The sequence below is a fragment of the Tachyglossus aculeatus genome, chromosome 26 (genome assembly GCF_015852505.1).
Source record: "Tachyglossus aculeatus isolate mTacAcu1 chromosome 26, mTacAcu1.pri, whole genome shotgun sequence".
In the NCBI taxonomy this organism is placed as follows: domain Eukaryota; kingdom Metazoa; phylum Chordata; class Mammalia; order Monotremata; family Tachyglossidae; genus Tachyglossus; species Tachyglossus aculeatus.
The window spans coordinates 8,354,295-8,372,094 of record NC_052091.1 but is presented as its reverse complement, the minus strand read 5'-3'; the positions used below and the strand labels follow the sequence as shown (position 1 = coordinate 8,372,094).

At 48.1% G+C, this 17,800-nt stretch overlaps 2 protein-coding genes across 2 annotated transcripts in view; one reads left to right on the top strand and one right to left on the bottom strand.

Annotated features, from left to right (window-relative positions):
- Window positions 1–3,100: 3,100 nt before the first annotated feature.
- SNAPC5 (small nuclear RNA activating complex polypeptide 5) lies at window positions 3,101–11,014 on the top strand. The gene is made up of 3 exons (XM_038767615.1): window positions 3,101–3,254; window positions 4,767–4,856; window positions 10,129–11,014. Exons 1-3 carry the CDS (start codon window positions 3,165–3,167, stop codon window positions 10,243–10,245), a joined length of 297 nt encoding a protein of 98 aa, XP_038623543.1. The 5' UTR covers window positions 3,101–3,164; the 3' UTR covers window positions 10,246–11,014.
- Window positions 11,015–13,355: 2,341 nt separating this feature from the next.
- MAP2K1 (mitogen-activated protein kinase kinase 1) overlaps window positions 13,356–17,800 on the bottom strand; it is a 78,623-nt gene continuing 74,178 nt past the window's right edge. The window contains exons 8-11 of the mRNA XM_038767441.1: window positions 17,691–17,755; window positions 15,164–15,225; window positions 14,603–14,648; window positions 13,356–14,495 (exon numbers count right to left, since the gene is read on the bottom strand). Coding sequence (XP_038623369.1) covers window positions 14,382–14,495; window positions 14,603–14,648; window positions 15,164–15,225; window positions 17,691–17,755 — 287 coding nt within the window. The 3' untranslated portion in view covers window positions 13,356–14,381. The remainder of the gene's footprint in view (window positions 14,496–14,602; window positions 14,649–15,163; window positions 15,226–17,690; window positions 17,756–17,800) is intronic.

Here is a 17,800-nt window from a genome sequence, read left to right as displayed (position 1 = left end):
CATTTCTCAGCTCATCTGCCCCATTCGTTACAGTAGGGGCACAGGCCCCTTTATGCATTATTTTAAATGCCCAGTCACCCGACCATCTAGTTCCACAGCTCAGGAGCAGTGCTTGAGAACAGGGTGAGAGACCCTGGAACAGGTCGGGGGCTCCCACAGTGGAAGCTCTGAAAATGAATGAATGTCAGGGCTATAGATAGTAATAATACAATGGCATTTGTTAACTGCTCACTATGTGCAAGGCACTGTTCTTCAATGGAGAGAGCCTGGGCTTTGGAGTCAGAGGTCATGGGTTCAAATACCAACTTTGCCACTTAGCTGTGTGACTTTGGGTGTCACTTCACTTCTCTGTGCCTCAGTTCCCTCATCTGTAAAATTGGGATTTAAACTGAGCCCCCTGTGGGACAACCTGATCACCTTGTGACCTCCCCAGCGCTTAGAACAGTGCTTTGCACATAGTAAGCGCTTAACAAATACCATCATTATTATTATTGTAACCTCCCCAGCACTTAGAACAGTGCTTTGCACATAGTAAGCTCTTCATAAAAGCCATCATTATTATTATTACAAGTGATCAGATTGTGCCCCAGAGGGCTCAGTCTTAATCCCCATTTTACAGATGAGGTCACTGAGGCCCGGAGAAATGAAGTGACTTGCCCAAAGTCACCCAGCTGACGAGCGGCAGAGCTGGGATTAGAACCCATGACCTCTGATTCTCAAGCCCGGGCTCTTTCCACTAAGCCACGATGCTAGGTCCTGAGCTTCATTCATTCATTCAGTCGTATTTATTGAGCACTTCCTGTGTGCAGAGCACTGGACTAAGCGCTTGGGAAGTCCAAGTCGGCAACAGATAATCGTATTGGGCACTTACTGTGTGCAGAGCACTGTACTAAGTGCTTGGGAAGTACAAGTTGGCAACATACAGAGACAGTCCCTACCCAACAGTGGGCTTACAGTCTAAAAGGGGGAGACGAGAACAAAACCAAACATACTAACAAAATAAAATAGAATAGATATGTACAAGTAAAATAATAGAGTAATAAATATGTACAAACGTATATACAGGTGCTGTGGGGAAGGGAAGGAGGTAAGATGGGGGTAGGGTGGAGAACGGGCTCAGAGTCTCGATGCTGCATTTTCAGTTTTTCCCACTTTTCCGGGTGTCCTGGACGTCCTAAATTTGAACCCGAGCTGGTCATTCATTCAATCGTATTTATTGAGCCCTTACCGTGTGCAGAGCACTGGACTAAGCGCTTGGGAGGTACAAATTGGCAACACATGGGGACGGTCCCTACCCAACAGCGGGCTCACAGTCTAGAAGGGAGAGACAGACAACAAGACAAAACATATTAACCAAATGAAATAAATAGAATAAACACGTACAAATAAAATCAATAAATAAGGTAATGAATAAATGGAGTAACATCTGGGCTTGGTCAGGACAGTGGGAAAGGACAACAGAGTGGGCCGCCCTACCCAACAGTGGGCTCACAGTCTAGAAGGGGGAGACACAACAAAACCAAACATATTAGCAAAATAAATAGAATACACATGTACAAATAAAATCAATAAATAGAGTAATAAGGAAATGAATAGAGTAACATCTGGGTTTGGTCAGGACAGTGGGACGACAGAATGGGCCGCCCTACCCAACAGCGGGCTCACAGTCTAGAAGGGGGAGACAGACAACAAGACAAAACATATTAACAAAATGAAATAAATAGAATAAACACATACAAATAAAGTCAATAAATAATGTAATGAATAAATGAATAGAGTAAGATCTGGGCTTGGTCAGGACGGTGGGAAAGGACGACAGAATGGGCCGCCCTACCCAACAGCGGGCTCACAGTCTAGAAGGGGGAGACAGACAACAGGACAAAACATATTAACAAAATAGAATAAATAGAATAAACACGTACAAATAAAATCAATAAATAATGTAATGAATAAATGGAGTAACATCTGGGCTTGGTCAGGACAGTGGGAAAGGACGACAGAATGGGCCGCCCTACCCAACAGCGGGCTCACAGTCTAGAAGGGGGAGACAGACAACAAGACAAAACATATTAACAAAATGAAATAAATAGAATAAACACGTACAAATAAAGTCAATAAATAATGTAATGAATAAATGAATAGAGTAAGATCTGGGCTTGGTCAGGACGGTGGGAAAGGATGACAGAATGGGCCGCCCTACCCAACAGCGGGCTCACAGTCTAGAGGGGGAGACGGACAACAAGACAAAACATATTAACCAAATGAAATAAATAGAATAAACACGTACAAATAAAATCAATAAATAATGTAATGAATAAATGAATAGAGTAAGATCTGGGCTTGGTCAGGACGGTGGGAAAGGACGACAGAATGGGCCGCCCTACCCAACAGCGGGCTCACAGTCTAGAAGGGGGAGACAGACAACAAGACAAAACATATTAACAAAAAAAAAATAGAATAAACATGTACAATTACAATCAATAAATAATAAAATCAATAAATAATGTAATGAATAAATGAATAGAGTAAGATCTGGGCTTGGTCAGGACAGTGGGGAGACAGACAAGACAAAACATATTAACGAAATAAACAGAATACACGTGTACAAATAAAATCAATAAATAGAGTAATGAATAAATGAACAGAGTAAGATCTGGGCTTGGTCAGGACAGTGGGGAGACAGACAACAAGACAGAACATAGTAACGAAATAAATAGAATAAACACGTACAAATAAAGTCAATAAATAGAGCAATGAATAAATGAATAGAGTAAGATCTGGGCTTGGTCAGGACAGTGGGGAGACAGACAACAAGACAGAACATAGTAACGAAATAAATAGAATAAACACGTACAAATAAAGTCAATAAACAGAGTAATGAATAAATGAATAGAGTAAGATCTGGGCTTGGTCAGGACGGTGGGAAAGGACGACAGAATATGGGCGGTCGTTCGGGCGGTGCGGCCTTGTCGGTTCCCTGAGGCGCGAGGCCGAGCGGAAGTCGGGCCTCCTGCCCCCACGCAAGATGGCGGCCGCCCCCTCCTTCCGGGACCGCGGCGCGGGCTGATGGCGTCATCGCGGGGCGTCGCGGCGGCGGCGGCGGCGGCGGCGGCGGCTCAGGGGTAGGCATCGGCGTCGGGGCTGAGGCGGCGTCGGGGCCGAAGATGCTGAGCCGCCTGCAGGAGCTGCGCAAGGAGGAGGAGACGCTGCTGCGGGTGAAGGCGGCGCTCTACGACCAGCTCAACAGGCTCAAGGTGAGGCCGGACGGCGGACGGCGGGCGGACGGACGGACGGGCCCCCCCACCGCCGCCATCGGGGGTGGGGGGGGAAGGGGGGGGCGGGCCCCACGCCCCTCCGCTCACGCCGTCCTGCGATCACGCCCCCTCCTGGCCACGCCCCTCATCGACCGCTCCCCGCCTCTGGACGCCACGCCCCCCTGTGGTCACGCCGTCCAATGGCAACGCCCCTCGCCTCTGGCCACGCCCCGTTGCGGGCACGCCGTCCTAGTGCAACGCCCTTCGCCTCTGGACACGCCCCCTCTGGTCACACCGCCCTATGGCCGTGCCCCATCTCCGGCCACGCCCCTTGTGGTCACGTCGTCCTATTGCAACGCCCCTCGCCTCTGGCCCCGCCCCCTTGTGGTCACGCCGTCCTATTGCAACGCCCTTCGCCTCTGGTCACACCGCCGTATGACCACGTCCCTCGTCTCTGGTCCCGACCCTTGTGGTCACGCCGTCCTATTGCAACGCCCCTCGCCTCTGGCCCCGCCCCCTTGTGGTCGCGCCGTCCTATTGCAACGCCCCTCGCCTCTGGCCACGCCCCCTCTTGGTCACACCGCCGTATGACCACGTCCCTCGTCTCTGGCCCCGCCCCCTTGTGGTCACGCCGTCCTATTGCAACGCCCCTCGCCTCTGGCCCCGCCCCCTTGTGGTCACGCCGTCATATTGCAACGCCCTTCGCCTCTGGCCACGCCCCCTCTGGTCACGCCGCCCTATGGCCGTGCCCCATCTCTGGCCACGCCCCTTGTGGTCACGCCGTCCAATGGCAGCGCCCCTCGCTTCTGGCCCCGCCCCCTTGTGGTCACGCCCTCAATCAATCGTATTTATTGAGCGCTTACTGTGTGCAGAGCACTGTACTAAGCGCTTGGGAAGTACAAGTTGGCAACATATAGAGACGGTCCCTACCCAACAATCAATCAATCAATCGTATTTATGGAGCGCTTACTGTGTGCAGAGCACTGTACTAAGCGCTTGGGAAGTACACGTTGTCAACATATAGAGACAGTCCCTGTTAAGTGCTTACTCTGTTCCAGACACTGTACTAAGTGCTGAGGCAGATACAAGTTAGGTTGGACACAGTCCCCGTCCCACATGGGGCTCACAGTCTTAATCCCGATTTTACAGATGAGATAACCGAGGCTCAGAGAAATAAAGTGACTTGCCCAGGGTCACACAGCAGACAGTTGGCCGAGCCAGGATTGGAATCCAGGTCCTTCGAACTCCCAGGTCTGGGCTCTATCCGCTAGGCCGTAGCGACCTTATCTATTCTATTTATTTTATTTTGTTAGTATGTTTGGTTTTGTTCTCCGTCTCCCGCTTTTAGACTGTGAGCCCACTGTTGGGTAGGGACCGTCTCTAGATGTTGCCAACTTGGACTTCCCAAGCGCCTAGTACAGTGCTCTGCTCACAGTAGGCGCTCAATAAATACGATTGATGATGATGATACAGCCCGGCTCGCTGTAGTCATCCACGTGTTTGGCGTTACAGGTCGAAGAACTGGCCCTTCAATCGATGATCGACTCCCGGGAGGGGAATGGAATGGTGTCTTCTCCGCCCTTAACCGAGGACCCTCCAAATGTAAGCCCAGAGTCTGTCGTTTGAAAAGCTGTCCCTTTTCTGTGTTCCCCTGGCTCCCCACTATTGCATCTGAAAAGTGAAGATCACTATTAAATCACAAGAATCCCCGGGTATCTTGGAATGTTCTTCAGGGTCTTTTTAATTTAATTGATTCCTCCACGTTCTGGTAGTAATAATAATAATGGTGGTATTTGTTAAGCGCTTACTATGAGAAGCGGCGTGGCTCAGTGGACAGAGCCCGGGCTTTGGAGCCAGAGGTCATGGGTTCAAATCCCGGCTCCGCCGCTTGTCAGCTGGGTGACTCTGGCCAAGTCACTTCACTTCTCTGGAACTCAGTTACCTCACCTGGAAAATGGGGATGAAGACTGTGAGCCCCCCGTGGGACGACCCGATCGCTTTCTAACCTCCCCAGCGCTTAGAACAGTGCTTGGCACATAGTAAGCGCTTAATAAATGCCATCATTATTATTATTATGTGCAAAGCACTGTTCTAAGCGCTGGGTGGGGGGGGGCTACAAGGCAATCAGGTTATCCCACTTGGGGCTCACAGTCTTAATCCCCATTTTCCAGATGAGGTAACTGAGTCCCAGAGAAGTTAAGTGGCTTGCCCACGGTCACGCAGCTGACAAGTGGCGGAGCCAGGATTCGAACCCATGACCTCTGACTCCCAAGCCCTCGCTCTTTCCGCTGAGCCACGCTGCTTCTGTTCAGTAACCCGTGAACAGAACTTGATTCCCACCAATTGGTTAGTCTCGCTTTATATTCATTCAGTCGTATTTATTGAGCGCTTTCCGCTGAGCCACGCTGCTTCTGTTCAGTAACCCGTGAACAGAACTTGATTCCCAGCAATCGGTTGGTCTCGCTTTATATTCATTCAGTCGTATTTATTGAGCGCTTACTGTGTGCAGAGCGCCGTACTAAGCGCTCAATATGACAAGTTGGCATTGTTGAAAGTTGCGTATTAACCTTTCCTCTGCGGTGACTTTGACCGGCCTACTCTTAACATTGAGGGAAACCTTTCACAGATGCACCGCAGCTGTTGCTTTTATGAGACGTAATGCAAAAATACACACAACGTGGAGTAGTGGATAGAGCACAGGCCTGGGAGTGAGAAGGATCTGGGTTCGAATGCGTACTCTGCTTCTTGTCTGCTGTGTGACCATGGGCAAATCACTTCACGTCTCTGGGCCTCGGTTCCCTCATCTGTAAAATGGAGATGAAGACTGTGAGTCCCATGTGGGACAGGAACTGTGTCCGATTGTATGTACACCAGCTCGTAATACAGTGCCTTGCAATCAATCAATCAATCATATTTATTAAGCGCTTACTGTGTGCAGAGCACTGTACTAAGCGCTTGGGAAGTACAAGTTGGCAACATATAGAGACGGTCCCTACCCAACAGTGGGCTCACAGTCGAAAAAGGGGGAGACAGAGAACAAAACCAAAACATACTAACAAAATGAAATAAATAGAATAGATATGTTCTTGCACAAAGTAAGCACTTAACAAATGCCATTCACTACAACACCACAATCACTTTTTCGGCAAAGTGGCAACAGAGGACCAAGCTTCCTTCACCGTCACTAGGTTGAACTTGGCGGAGGTTCAGAATCGGAACTCGGATCCTGATTCTGGCCCCCTTATTGTAAGATCTGGAGCCATAATTTAACCCATCACTTAAGTTTCCCATTTGTTCATTAGCGGATAATAACGATTCAAGCGCTTAGTACAGTGCTCTGCACAGAGTAAGCGCTCAATCAATCAATCAATCAGTTGTATTGAGCGCTTACTGTGTGCAGAGCACTGTACTAAGCGCTTGGGAAGTACAAGTTGGCAACGTATAGAGACAGTCCCTACCCAACAGTGGGCTCACAGTCTAAAAGGGGGAGACAGAGAACAAAACCAAACATACTGACAAAATAAAATAAATAGAATGGATATGTCCAAGTAAAATAAATAAATAAATAAATAATAACTGTGTACAAACATATATACATATATACAGGTCAATAAATACGATTGATTGATTGATTCTTCCGGCGCTTCCTGGGGGACTAAAATATTGAGGTGTTTTCAGCTTTTTTAATTACACCCTCCAGACTGTAAGCTCGTTGTAGTGTGTTTATTGTGCTGTTGTGTTCTGCCAAGAGCTTAGTACAGTGCTCTGCACACAGTAAGTGCTCAAAAAAATAGGATTGAATATACATCCATCCTAGAGCTGCCGTCACGTCACCCTATTCTCTGGTCCCTCTTGCAACCGACGGGAGAGTTCAACTGGCGGTCTCCCAGATTTGAGCTCCAGAGACGCTTTGTGCTCATCTTCATTCATTCGACTGCGTCTGTTGAGTGCTCACTGTGTGCAGAGAGAGCACTGTCATAAGCGCTTGGGAGAGTACAATAAAATGATAAAAAAAAAGACATTCCCTGCGCACAGTGAGCTTACAACGTAAGCACTTGTGCAGCCGCCTCGCCCCCCGTGCCCCACAAGCTTCAAATCAATCAATCAATCAATCAATCTTATTTATTGAGCGCTTACTGTGTGCAGAGCACTGTACTAAGCGCTTGGGAAGTACAAGTTGGTAACATATAGAGACGGTCCCGACCCGACAGTGGGCTAACAGTCTAAAAGGGGGAGACAGAGAACAAAACCAAACATACTAACAAAATAAAATAGAATAGATATGTACAGGTAAAATAGAGTAATAAATATGTATATACATATATACAGGTGCTGTGGGGAAGGGAAGGAGGTAAGATATTTGAGCGCTTACTGCGTGCAGAGCACTGGACCTAAGCGCAGAGCACTGGACCAAGCGCTTGGGAGAGCGCAACGGAACAATGTCTACCGGCCAGATGCCCTGCCCACGGCGAGCTTGCAGTCTAGGTCTCCAGAAGCAGGGGGAAGGCCAGTTTTTAGGCGGTGCCCCCCACACCCCGTAAGGGAAGCTGGTTCTGGATTATATGCCACTCAGAGCCCTGGCTGCCATGGAGCGAAGCCGACCGCTTCCTTTTGCAATAGGGGTGTCACAAGGGAGTTGCACAATTAATGGTATTTGTTAAGCGCTTACGCTGCATCAGGCACTGTTCTGAGCGCTGCGGTACCAGGTCCAGACACAGCCCCGGTCCCACACGGGGTCCACAGTCTTCATCCCCATTTTCCAGATGAGGTAACTGAGGCCCAGAGAAGTGAAGTGACTTGCCCCGGGTCACGCAGCAGACAAGAGGCAGAGCGGGGATTAGAACCCAGGTTCTTCTGATTCCCAGGCCCGGGCTCTACCCACTAGGCCACGCTGCTTTAAGCTTCACTCCAAGGCTGCCCTGGGTTCATTTTATTTCATTTCATCGTATTTATTGAGCGCTAGGTTCCTGCTCTAAATGTGGGACGGAATGCAATGGCCGACTTTCTGTGGAAGTTAAGGTGCCACCCCCCAATTTGGGGAAGTGAAAGCAAGTCTCGGGGCGGGGGGCATCTATCAGATAATCTTGCACACCCAAAAGCATCTGATAACCTCAAGCCCAAGCAGGTCCACTGGTGAAGACTGCTTTTAGACTGTGAGCCCACTGTTGGGTAGGGACTGTCTCTGCATGTTGCCAATTTGTACTTCCCAAGCGCTTAGTACAGTGCTCTGCACATAGTAAGCGCTCAATAAATACGATTGATGATGATGAAGGGAACCCTCTATTATCGGGGGTCCAGGGGGAAGGCAGGTTCCCCCACAGTAGTCAGTCATTTGTATGTATTGAACACTTACTCTGTGCAGGGCACTGTACTAAGCACTTGGGAGAGTACAATACTGCATAACCTGCCCTTGAGTAAATAATAATAACAATGATGGTACTTGTTAAGCGCTTACTATGTCTCTTCGCTTCTGGGCCTCAGTTCCTTCATCTGTAAAATAGGGATTAAGCCTGTGAGCCCCATGTGGTACAGGGAATAATAATAATAATAATGATGGCATTTATTAAGCGCTTACTATGTGCAAGGCACTGTTCTAAGCGCTGGGGAGGTAACAATGTTGTCCCACGGGGGGCTCCCGGTCTTCATCCCCATTTTACAGATGAGGTAACTGAGGCACAGAGAAGTTAAGTGACTTGCCCAAAGTCACATCCCTGACAATTGGCAGGGCTGGGATTCGAACCCATGACCTCTGACTCCAAAGCCCAGGCTCTTTCCACTGAGCCACACTGCTTCCCCGTGGCTTGGAATGTGTCCAAGCTGGTGATCTTGTATCTAGGAGAAGCAGCGTGGCTCAGTGGAAAGAGCCCTGGTTTTGGAGTCAGAGGTCAGGGGTTCAAATCCCGGCTCCACCAATTGTCAGCTGTGTGACTTTGGACAAGTCACTTAACTTATCTGGGCCTCAGTGACCTCATCTGTAAAATGGGGATTAAGACTGTGACCCCTCCGTGGGACAACCTGCTCACCTTGTAACCTCCCCAGCGCTTAGAACAGTGCTTTGCACATAGTAAGCACTTAATAAAGTCCAACTTGTACTTCCCAAGCACTTAGTACAGTGCTCTGCACACAGTAAGCGCTCAATAAATACGATTGATGATGACGATGATAAATACCACTATTATTATTAGTCATATTTATTGAACACTTAGTATTTGCAGAGCACTGGTCTAAGCGCTTGGGAGAGTACACTGTAACAGACACATTCCCTGCTCACAACTAACGGTCTGGAGGAGGCCCGGGGGGTCGGGGGGGAGACTAATATAAATTTAAAAAATTACAGATACATAAGTGCTGTGGGCTGGGAGGTGGTGATGAATAAAAGGAGCCGATCAGGGCGAGGCCGAAGGGAGTGGGAGAAGAGGAAAGCGGAGGCTTAGTGAGGCTTACGTTGCCAACTTGTACTTCCCAAGTGCTTAGTACAGTGCTCTGCACACAGTAAGCGCTCAATAAATACGATTGATTGATTGATTGATAGTGAGGGAAGGCCCTTGGAGGAGATGGGCCTTCATTGAGGCTTTGAAGTGGGAGAGTAATCGTCTGTCAGATGTGAAGAGGGAGGGTGTTCCAGGCCAGAGGCAGGACATGGGCGAGAGGTCGGTGGGAAATAGACAACATCAAGATAAAATGAGAAAATTAGCATTAGAGGAATGAAGTATGTAGGCTAGTGCCTGGCACATAGTAAGCTCTTAACAAATACCATAAAAAAAAAAAGCAGGGTGGGCAGAGAGAAGGGGGAAGAGATTTAGCGCTGGTTTTTCCCATACTTTTTAAAGAAACTGAAGCTCTGCCTTGTCCCCTCCACTTCTGTTTCCGTCAGATCATGGTGCATGTAGATAACGAAGTTTCCATCAATCAAACCGAACTCCAGCTCAGCCTGAAAGACCAGGCCGAGGAGCAGGAGGAGGAGGAAGAGGAGGAAGAATCTGATTCTTGAAGGGGAAATGTGGAGTTCTGACTTATCCCAGATTCAAGAACCCTCCCTCACCTGAGCAAAGCTGTCACAGATACATTGTGGCCAGCCCCCCAAGGAATCAAGAACCGCCAAAGGAGAAGAGCGCCGTGTCGTTACACGTACACCAAGTTCTGATGAGTCAAAATAAGTTTACGTAGGGAATACAGAGACCCGTGTTTTATCATTTAAATGTAGAGTGGGGACGATCTTTTCACTTAGCTGTACAAATTACCTTAAAGCAGTGACCTAAAAGTGAGGCCACCTGTCATTCCAGAAACATCTCCTGGTGTTTTCAAGGGGGGCGGAGGGGAGGGTCAGGGTGAATTGGGAGCCGGCTGATTCATAAAGGTTTCTGCTATAGCCCCTCTGCCGAGAGACTGTGTTTAAGCCACCCCTAAGAGCACAGTCTGGAGAGGTAGTTCGTCCTAAATCACAAACCAAGCCACCGAGGAAATCCGCCTATCGCCATTTGCGATCGATGCCGGCCGAAAGGCGGAGGCAGATTTAGTTTCTGTGTAGACTATTACAGAACCAGCTCCCAAAGGAGAAAAAATACAGTGATGTCAGGTACACGTGATACACATTTTACCCCCTAGTTAAAAAAAAAAAAAAAAGCAGGTTGCTTGATAAACAGCAGTCCTGCTTTGAAGAGAGAAACGGGTTAGCTTTAGAGTGTCAGGACATCAATTAAAGTTGATTTCTCGCTTTCCCCCTCCCACCCACCTTCAATAAAGTGAGAGCTGCAGAAAAACGGTGTCAGTGTTGCCTCTGTGGTCAGAATTTCAGCGTACTTTCCCTTCCTCCTGGGGCAGGGTGTAGAGCTGCTGCCCAATCGGTTCTTGTTTGCGCAAGTCTTTCTATTAAAAATGGAAAATAAAGGGAACAGCTTAATACAGAACTTCCTGTGAAACTACTGCAGGAAAAGCAAAAGGACACATTTCCTAATTGAGGCTATGCAGATGGAGAGCCCCTCTTCTCAAGTGTGCACAGTTCATCGCAGAAATGGCTCCTTCAAAGCAAGCTACTGAAGGTTGAAACTTGCATAGCAGGGAAAATCGTGGCCAGTTTGATGAGTCTTTCTAGTAACTTTATTCACGCCGTGGTTTTTTTTTTTCCTCCAGAGCAGAGTTCGGACTTGCCTTTTCCCACCAGAGAAAAAAATAGGCCCACTTCTCATCAGGCTGATCCAAGTTTGCATTTTCTCAGAGGAGGAAGAGAGCTAGCATGAGAGCTTAAGATAGCCCGGAACCCTTTAATTAAAGTTAAAGGTTGGCCTTGGAACAGCTAAGTGGTCACGCCAATTCATAATTAGAAAAGTGTTCTCTCCTAGACGTAAGGAGAGAAGCTGATTTAGGTGAGGGCAGTTACAAACTCGCAACAATTTTTTTTTTCCCAATTGTATTCTGGTTAAGCCACCAAAATACACGGCCCGCTTGCGGCTGGGGCAGAAAAGGGAGAAGCCCAAGAAGTTACTTCGGGAGGTGCTTTAATCTGATAGAGAAGTCTGCGCTAGTGGTGGGGGATAGTGTTCTTAACTGAGGAAGTTGCAATTGTACAGAAGAAATGGAGAAGTTACGGCTAGGCAGTTTATTGTAAATTTTCTCACACAGGCTACAGTATGGGAAAAAAAAACAAACCAAAAAACACCCTCCATAATCTTTGATTTAACCTAGAGAGCTTATCTGCCTGTTCACAATGGTGGCACAACAGTCAAAGCTTTGAAACGAATCAAAGATTCAGTGATACCAATTCAGCACTTACTACGTTCAGAACGCTGTTCTAAGCACTTGAGAGGGGTAATAATAATAATGGTATTTATTAAGCGCTTACTAATGAGCAGATATGTTCCCTGCCCATAATGAGCTTACAGTTGAGAGGACAGAACTTCATGCTAGGGTGACCTCCCTTGGCAAATGAGGAAAAACCTCCCATCGCTCACTTTGGCGTATATTCCGCCTCACTTCCCATCACTCCAGCCCAGAGGGAGCGTGCAATGAAGGGAAAAAGAAAAGTTACCCAATATTATACTGAAGTCAGTCTCAGAACCCCCATCTTTTGACAAGAGCTAGACTGAGCCCCATGTGGGACAGATGGTCTGCCCTGATTAACTTGTGCGCTTAGAGCAGTGTTTGACACAAAGTAAGCACTTAAATCCATCAATCAGTGGTATTTATTGAGTGCTTACTATATGCAGATCACTGTTCTAAGCACGTGGGAGAGTTCAATACGAGAGAATTAGCAGATACATTCTCTGACCGTAATGAGCTTACATTCTAGAGGATACCATTAAAAAATAGATAAAAGGGCCAATGGAGAGGTAGCTGGATCTTCACAAGTCCAGGGCTCTCCCCACAACCACCTGTGGGGTTTTCATACAGTTTAGGCACTATACACGCTATTGTCTTACAATATATTCTGTAGCTGGATTAAGAGAAAGGTAAGCCTGATGTGCTTTTAACACCTTGATCCGTGTGGCATTCAAAAAACCAAAAACCCACTATTTTTAAAATACCAGTCAAAAAATGGAGACGGGCCACTAAAACACTATTTACTTCGACCTCTCACCCCCATCCACCCCTTTGACAGGAGCATTCGAAATCCAAGCACCTGCAGGTAAAATGAGCTTTGTTGAGAAAGGCGAGAAGCAAGGGCTCTCGTAAAACCCGAGCGATTCTCTTAGGTTTGCCTTAAATATAATGCCCCCTTAATTTTCAAACTTCTTTTCAATACAGGCAATAGGGTCATTTCCAAACTTCAACAGGAAGGGTGTTGGAAGATGTTGGTAGATAAGGGGGTCTGTGGGGTGGGGGGGGGGACGACAGGAAGTGTGAATATAGTTTCAATGATTTTGGATGTGGTTAGAAGTGTGACGTGTGGCACCCCGAGGCACATCAGCCAGAAGTACCAGCGGGTTTTTAAGTCGGAGGGCTCATCTCGCTTCCTTGACGTCCCTCACCTGCCTTATCATCTTACCAAGACTGACTCCTGGAAAACCCCAGTTGCTATTTCCCCATATAAATCCACTTACCAAAAAACACAACCTCCCACCCTCAGTACAATTTAAACAGAAGGAAGGAAAATCCGTCCGTATATTTTTTTTTATCATGATAATATATTTATTAGAAGAAGGGATTCGATCTGTTAAACATCTGAGGGTAAAATGGTTAAAAGGATTTTCATACAGTTTAGGCACTATACACACTATTGTCTTACAATATATTCTGTAGTTGGATTAAGAGAAAGGTAAGCCTGATGTGCTTGTAACATCTTGATCAGTGTGGCATTCAAAAAAAAAAAAAAACAACCCACTATTTTTAAAATACCGGTCAAAAAATGGAGACAGGCCACTAAAACAATTCTGCATATCCAACACAGTATATTTAAAAATAAATATAGAGCTATAACCAGAAGCCTACGGGCCATCCCAGTAGACTGATTCAGCCCTGTCTATTGTGGCAGTCAGGGCCTCTGGCTTGATTTCAACTGGGACATCTGACTTCTACACGAAAAGCCAAAAAAAGAAAAAACCAACAAAAAAACCGTGACATCCACTTTTTGGCTGTCGTTTTCATATAGCAACGGAGAGCATGCTTCACGTGCACTGCCTGGGAAGGATCCAAGTCCTCCCGCCCCACTGGGTGGTCGTGGGGGGAGAGAGAGAGAGAGAGAGAAAGAGAGACAGGGCCAGCGCGAACGAAGCGCCACTTAAATGTCACAGAATCCCAAAAGCCACCACCCCAACAGGCGCAGATGAACAGCAGCGTGAGTTTCAATAGCAAAGACTATCCATGTTCACCAAGGGTTTCACTGGCACTCCACGTTGCACACGGTTTGGTCATCACCACCGACGGCAGCCCCCGGGCATGATGCCAGCCCCACCCCGGGGGACCAAAATCGACACGAACAGAATTTGGCACATGCTTATGTTCTTTGCCCTCCTCCGAAGGGGTGCGGCGCGGGGTGGGGAGGAGGGAAACAACACAACCGATTGGACACAAAGCGCAAGAAACAGTGCTTTGCACATAGTAAGCGCTTTATAAATGCCATCGTTAAAGAGGACCTCGGGGGCATTGCGGGGACTGCCCGGCGGCCAGTCTGTCCCCTCTCGCGCGCTACGCTTAGACTCCGGCGGCGTGGGTGGGCGTGCTGGGCTGGTTCAGGCCTATCGTGGAGCAGAGCCAGCCCGCAAAGTCCACGTCCTCCGCCTCGGCTCTCTTGATGAAAGTGTGAACCTGCGGGGACAGAGGGTGGACGTAAAGGGCTCCGCAAAGGCCAGACTGGGGAGGTGAGGGGGGGGGGGGGGTACTTCCCGAGCCGCAATTCGGGGGCGTTCGCTTACCATGAGTTGCTTCAGGTCGGCTCTCTCAGCCGGGTTTTTGATGAGGCTGGGGAAAAATACAAACGAGGGTAACGTCCCTATCCTGACAGAGCTTCTACTTGACCCCTCTGGGCTTTTAAACCTTTTGACTGACTGATCGTTTGATTTGGGTCCATAGTCAGTGGGGCTTAATGACCAACTAAAGCGTTTGGTGGGGTTAAGTTCCCGGGAGTAGGTATCCTTCTCACCGTGGGAATCTGTTAGACTTCAATCAATCAATCAATCATTTTTATCGAGCATTTACTGTGTGCGGAGCGCTGGACTAAGCGCTTCTGATCACAAGAGGTGCCCTCCACAACTCAGAAAGGGGAAACGGGTACAGTCTTGGAGGTCCAAAGAGGAAGCCTTGTAGCTGGGGCTGGGGGACTCTAGGACCTGAAGGGAGGAGGGCTTCTGAAGTGGGGGGGAAAGGAAAGGTGGAGATGACCACCCACAAGGGAAAACTACGGAGCTCTAGTTCCATAGTCTTCCATGCCGATGGCTATGGGAGAAACAGACAAAAATTCAAAAACAAGAACTTACCATTTATTCACAAAGTCTTGAAACTCAAGACTGAAGACTCCATTGGGCAGTTTGGGTGGCGGCTGAAAGTACATTAACCAGTCAGTGACATATGCCCAGCACTCCAGAGATGACCCCATGATCCTGGGGCCATTTATTATTATTATTAACAATAATAATAATAATAATAATATTTATATATCATTCTATTATCATATTTATTATATATTATAATTATATATTATTATAATAATTACATATCATGTTTTTATAATATATCATCATATATTATTAATAATGATATTATTATTATTGATAATAAGGCTTTTGTTAAGCACTTATTATTTGCCAAGCATTGTACTAAGCGCTGGAGTAGATACAAGCGGTTGAACACAGTCCCTGCCACACTTGGGGCTCACGGTTTTAATCCCCATTCTGCAGATGTAACTGAGGCTCAGGTAAATGGGCAAGGGGAGGAAGAAAGGAAAATGGAGAGGCGGGGAGGAAAGGAAAGTTTCCTGCCAACTGGATTCATTCTGAGCAGTTCAAAGGAACACACAGGTCTGACAGAATGGCAACTCCATTTTAAGGTAGTGTGTTTTGGGCGCGTGTGAGCGTGTGTGTACGTACGTGTACATACACACACGCGCGCGCGCACCCAGAAACCAAAGCAAAAGAAAAATTACAAAAAATCTCAACAATATGATCTCAACCTAAAGTGAGGTCACAAAGCCAAGGCCATAATCATCATCATCATCATCAATCGTATTTATTGAGCGCTTACTATGTGCAGAGCACTGTACTAAGCGCTTGGGAAGTACAAATTGGCAACATATAGGGACGGTCCCTACCCAACAGTGGGCTCATAATCCTGATCCAGCCCCACTGCCCAGCAGCCCAGGTTCCGTTTCATGACTGTGAACGACACGGTGGCCTAGCGGTAAGAGGGCGGGCCTGGGAGGAGTCAGGAGGCCCGGGTTCGAGGCCCAGCTCTGCCACCAGGCTTGCTAGGGTCAGTCAATTCACCTTTCTGGGCTTCCGATTCCTCTGTAAAAGGGGGGATAAAACAGACCGGGAGCCCATTGAGAGACTGAGAGATGGGGACTATGTCCGATCTCATAACCTTGTAACGTCCCCAGTGCTTAGCACATAGTAAGTGCTAAATACATGCCCCAGTTCTTTGGTTACTGCATCTCCACACCCCCAAAAGCCGAGGAACAAGCAGGTTTGGCTAAGGAGACCCGAGCAGCCCCTCTCAAAATGGAGGGAAAACCCACCTCCAGGAGGAGCCCCCATCTTAACCCCAACTTGTAATAATTATGATGGCATTTATTAAGCCCTTACTATGTGCAAAGCACTGTTCTAAGCGCTGGGGGGATACAAGGTGATGAGGTTGTCCCACGTGGGGCTCACACTCTGCATCCCCATTTTACAGATGAGGGAACTGAGGCACAGAGAAGTTAAGTGACTTGCCCAAAGTCACACAGCTAAGTGGCGGAGCCGGGATTCGAACCCATGACCTCTGACTCCAAAGCCCAGGCTCTTTTCCCACTCAGCCACGCTGCTTCCCCTGTACGTTATCAGGCAATAACTGAGGTATATCGGTAACCCCCAGTTAAAGGGGACTTCCTCTCAATGGAAGGGGAGATTGTGTCAGGGAAGGCTCTGCTAGGAACTGAAGCATTCTCAAACTTTAATTCTAGAGCCGTCCGTACACAGGGGGCTGGGGCCCGGGAGAGCCAAACGGGAAAAAATGTTTCCCGTTATCCCTGGATTCAGTGCTCAGAGCCAAGCGCTAGTGGAAGAGGCAGCACGGGACTGGGAATCAGTAGACCAGGGTTCTTATCCTGACTCCGCCACCGGACAATCACAGCAGCGTGGCTCGGTGGAAAGAGCCCGGGCTTTGGAGTCAGAGGTCATGGGTTCAAACCCCGGCTCCGCCAACTGTCAGCTGTGTGACTTTGGGCAAGTCACTTCACTTCTGTGGGCCTCAGTTCCCTCATCTGTAAAATGGGGATTGAGACTGTGAGCCCCCCAAGGGACAACCTGATCACCTTGTAACCTCCCCGGCGCTTAGAACAGTGCTTTGCACATAGCAAGCGCTTAATAAATGCCATTATAAAAAAAAAAATCACACCGCAAATTCACATTGTAGGCGTTTAACTTCTCTGGGCTTCAATTTCCTCATCTGCAAATGGGCATCAAATACATATTCGCCCTCCCGCTTAGACTGCGGGCTCCATATGGGACAGAAGACTGTGTTTGGTCTAATTGTATCTACCCCAGCTTTTAACAAACACCACAATTTTCAAGGCCACTCTACCTGGAAGTTAGGGAAGGACGGGGCTCCATGTGTAAATCCACCCACACGCCTGACACACATAAGTTCTGGAGACACACACTCTCTCCACTGGCAAAGTGTGTGGCAGTGTGGAGAGCGCCCACCCTCCCGGCCCCCATCCACTCCAATCCATGCCCACCAGCCCCCACCAGCTCTGCCCGCACCCCTGGGGTCCCTGGAGGAGGGAAGGTTTTTCCCAGGCCTTACCTCGTTGACGATGTAGTCCAGCAGTTCAAAGATGGCCATGGGGGGTCTGTTGTCCAGGCCGTAAGCTGGAAATCAAGCGACGACACCGGAAAGTGAGCCCCCTGCTTCGT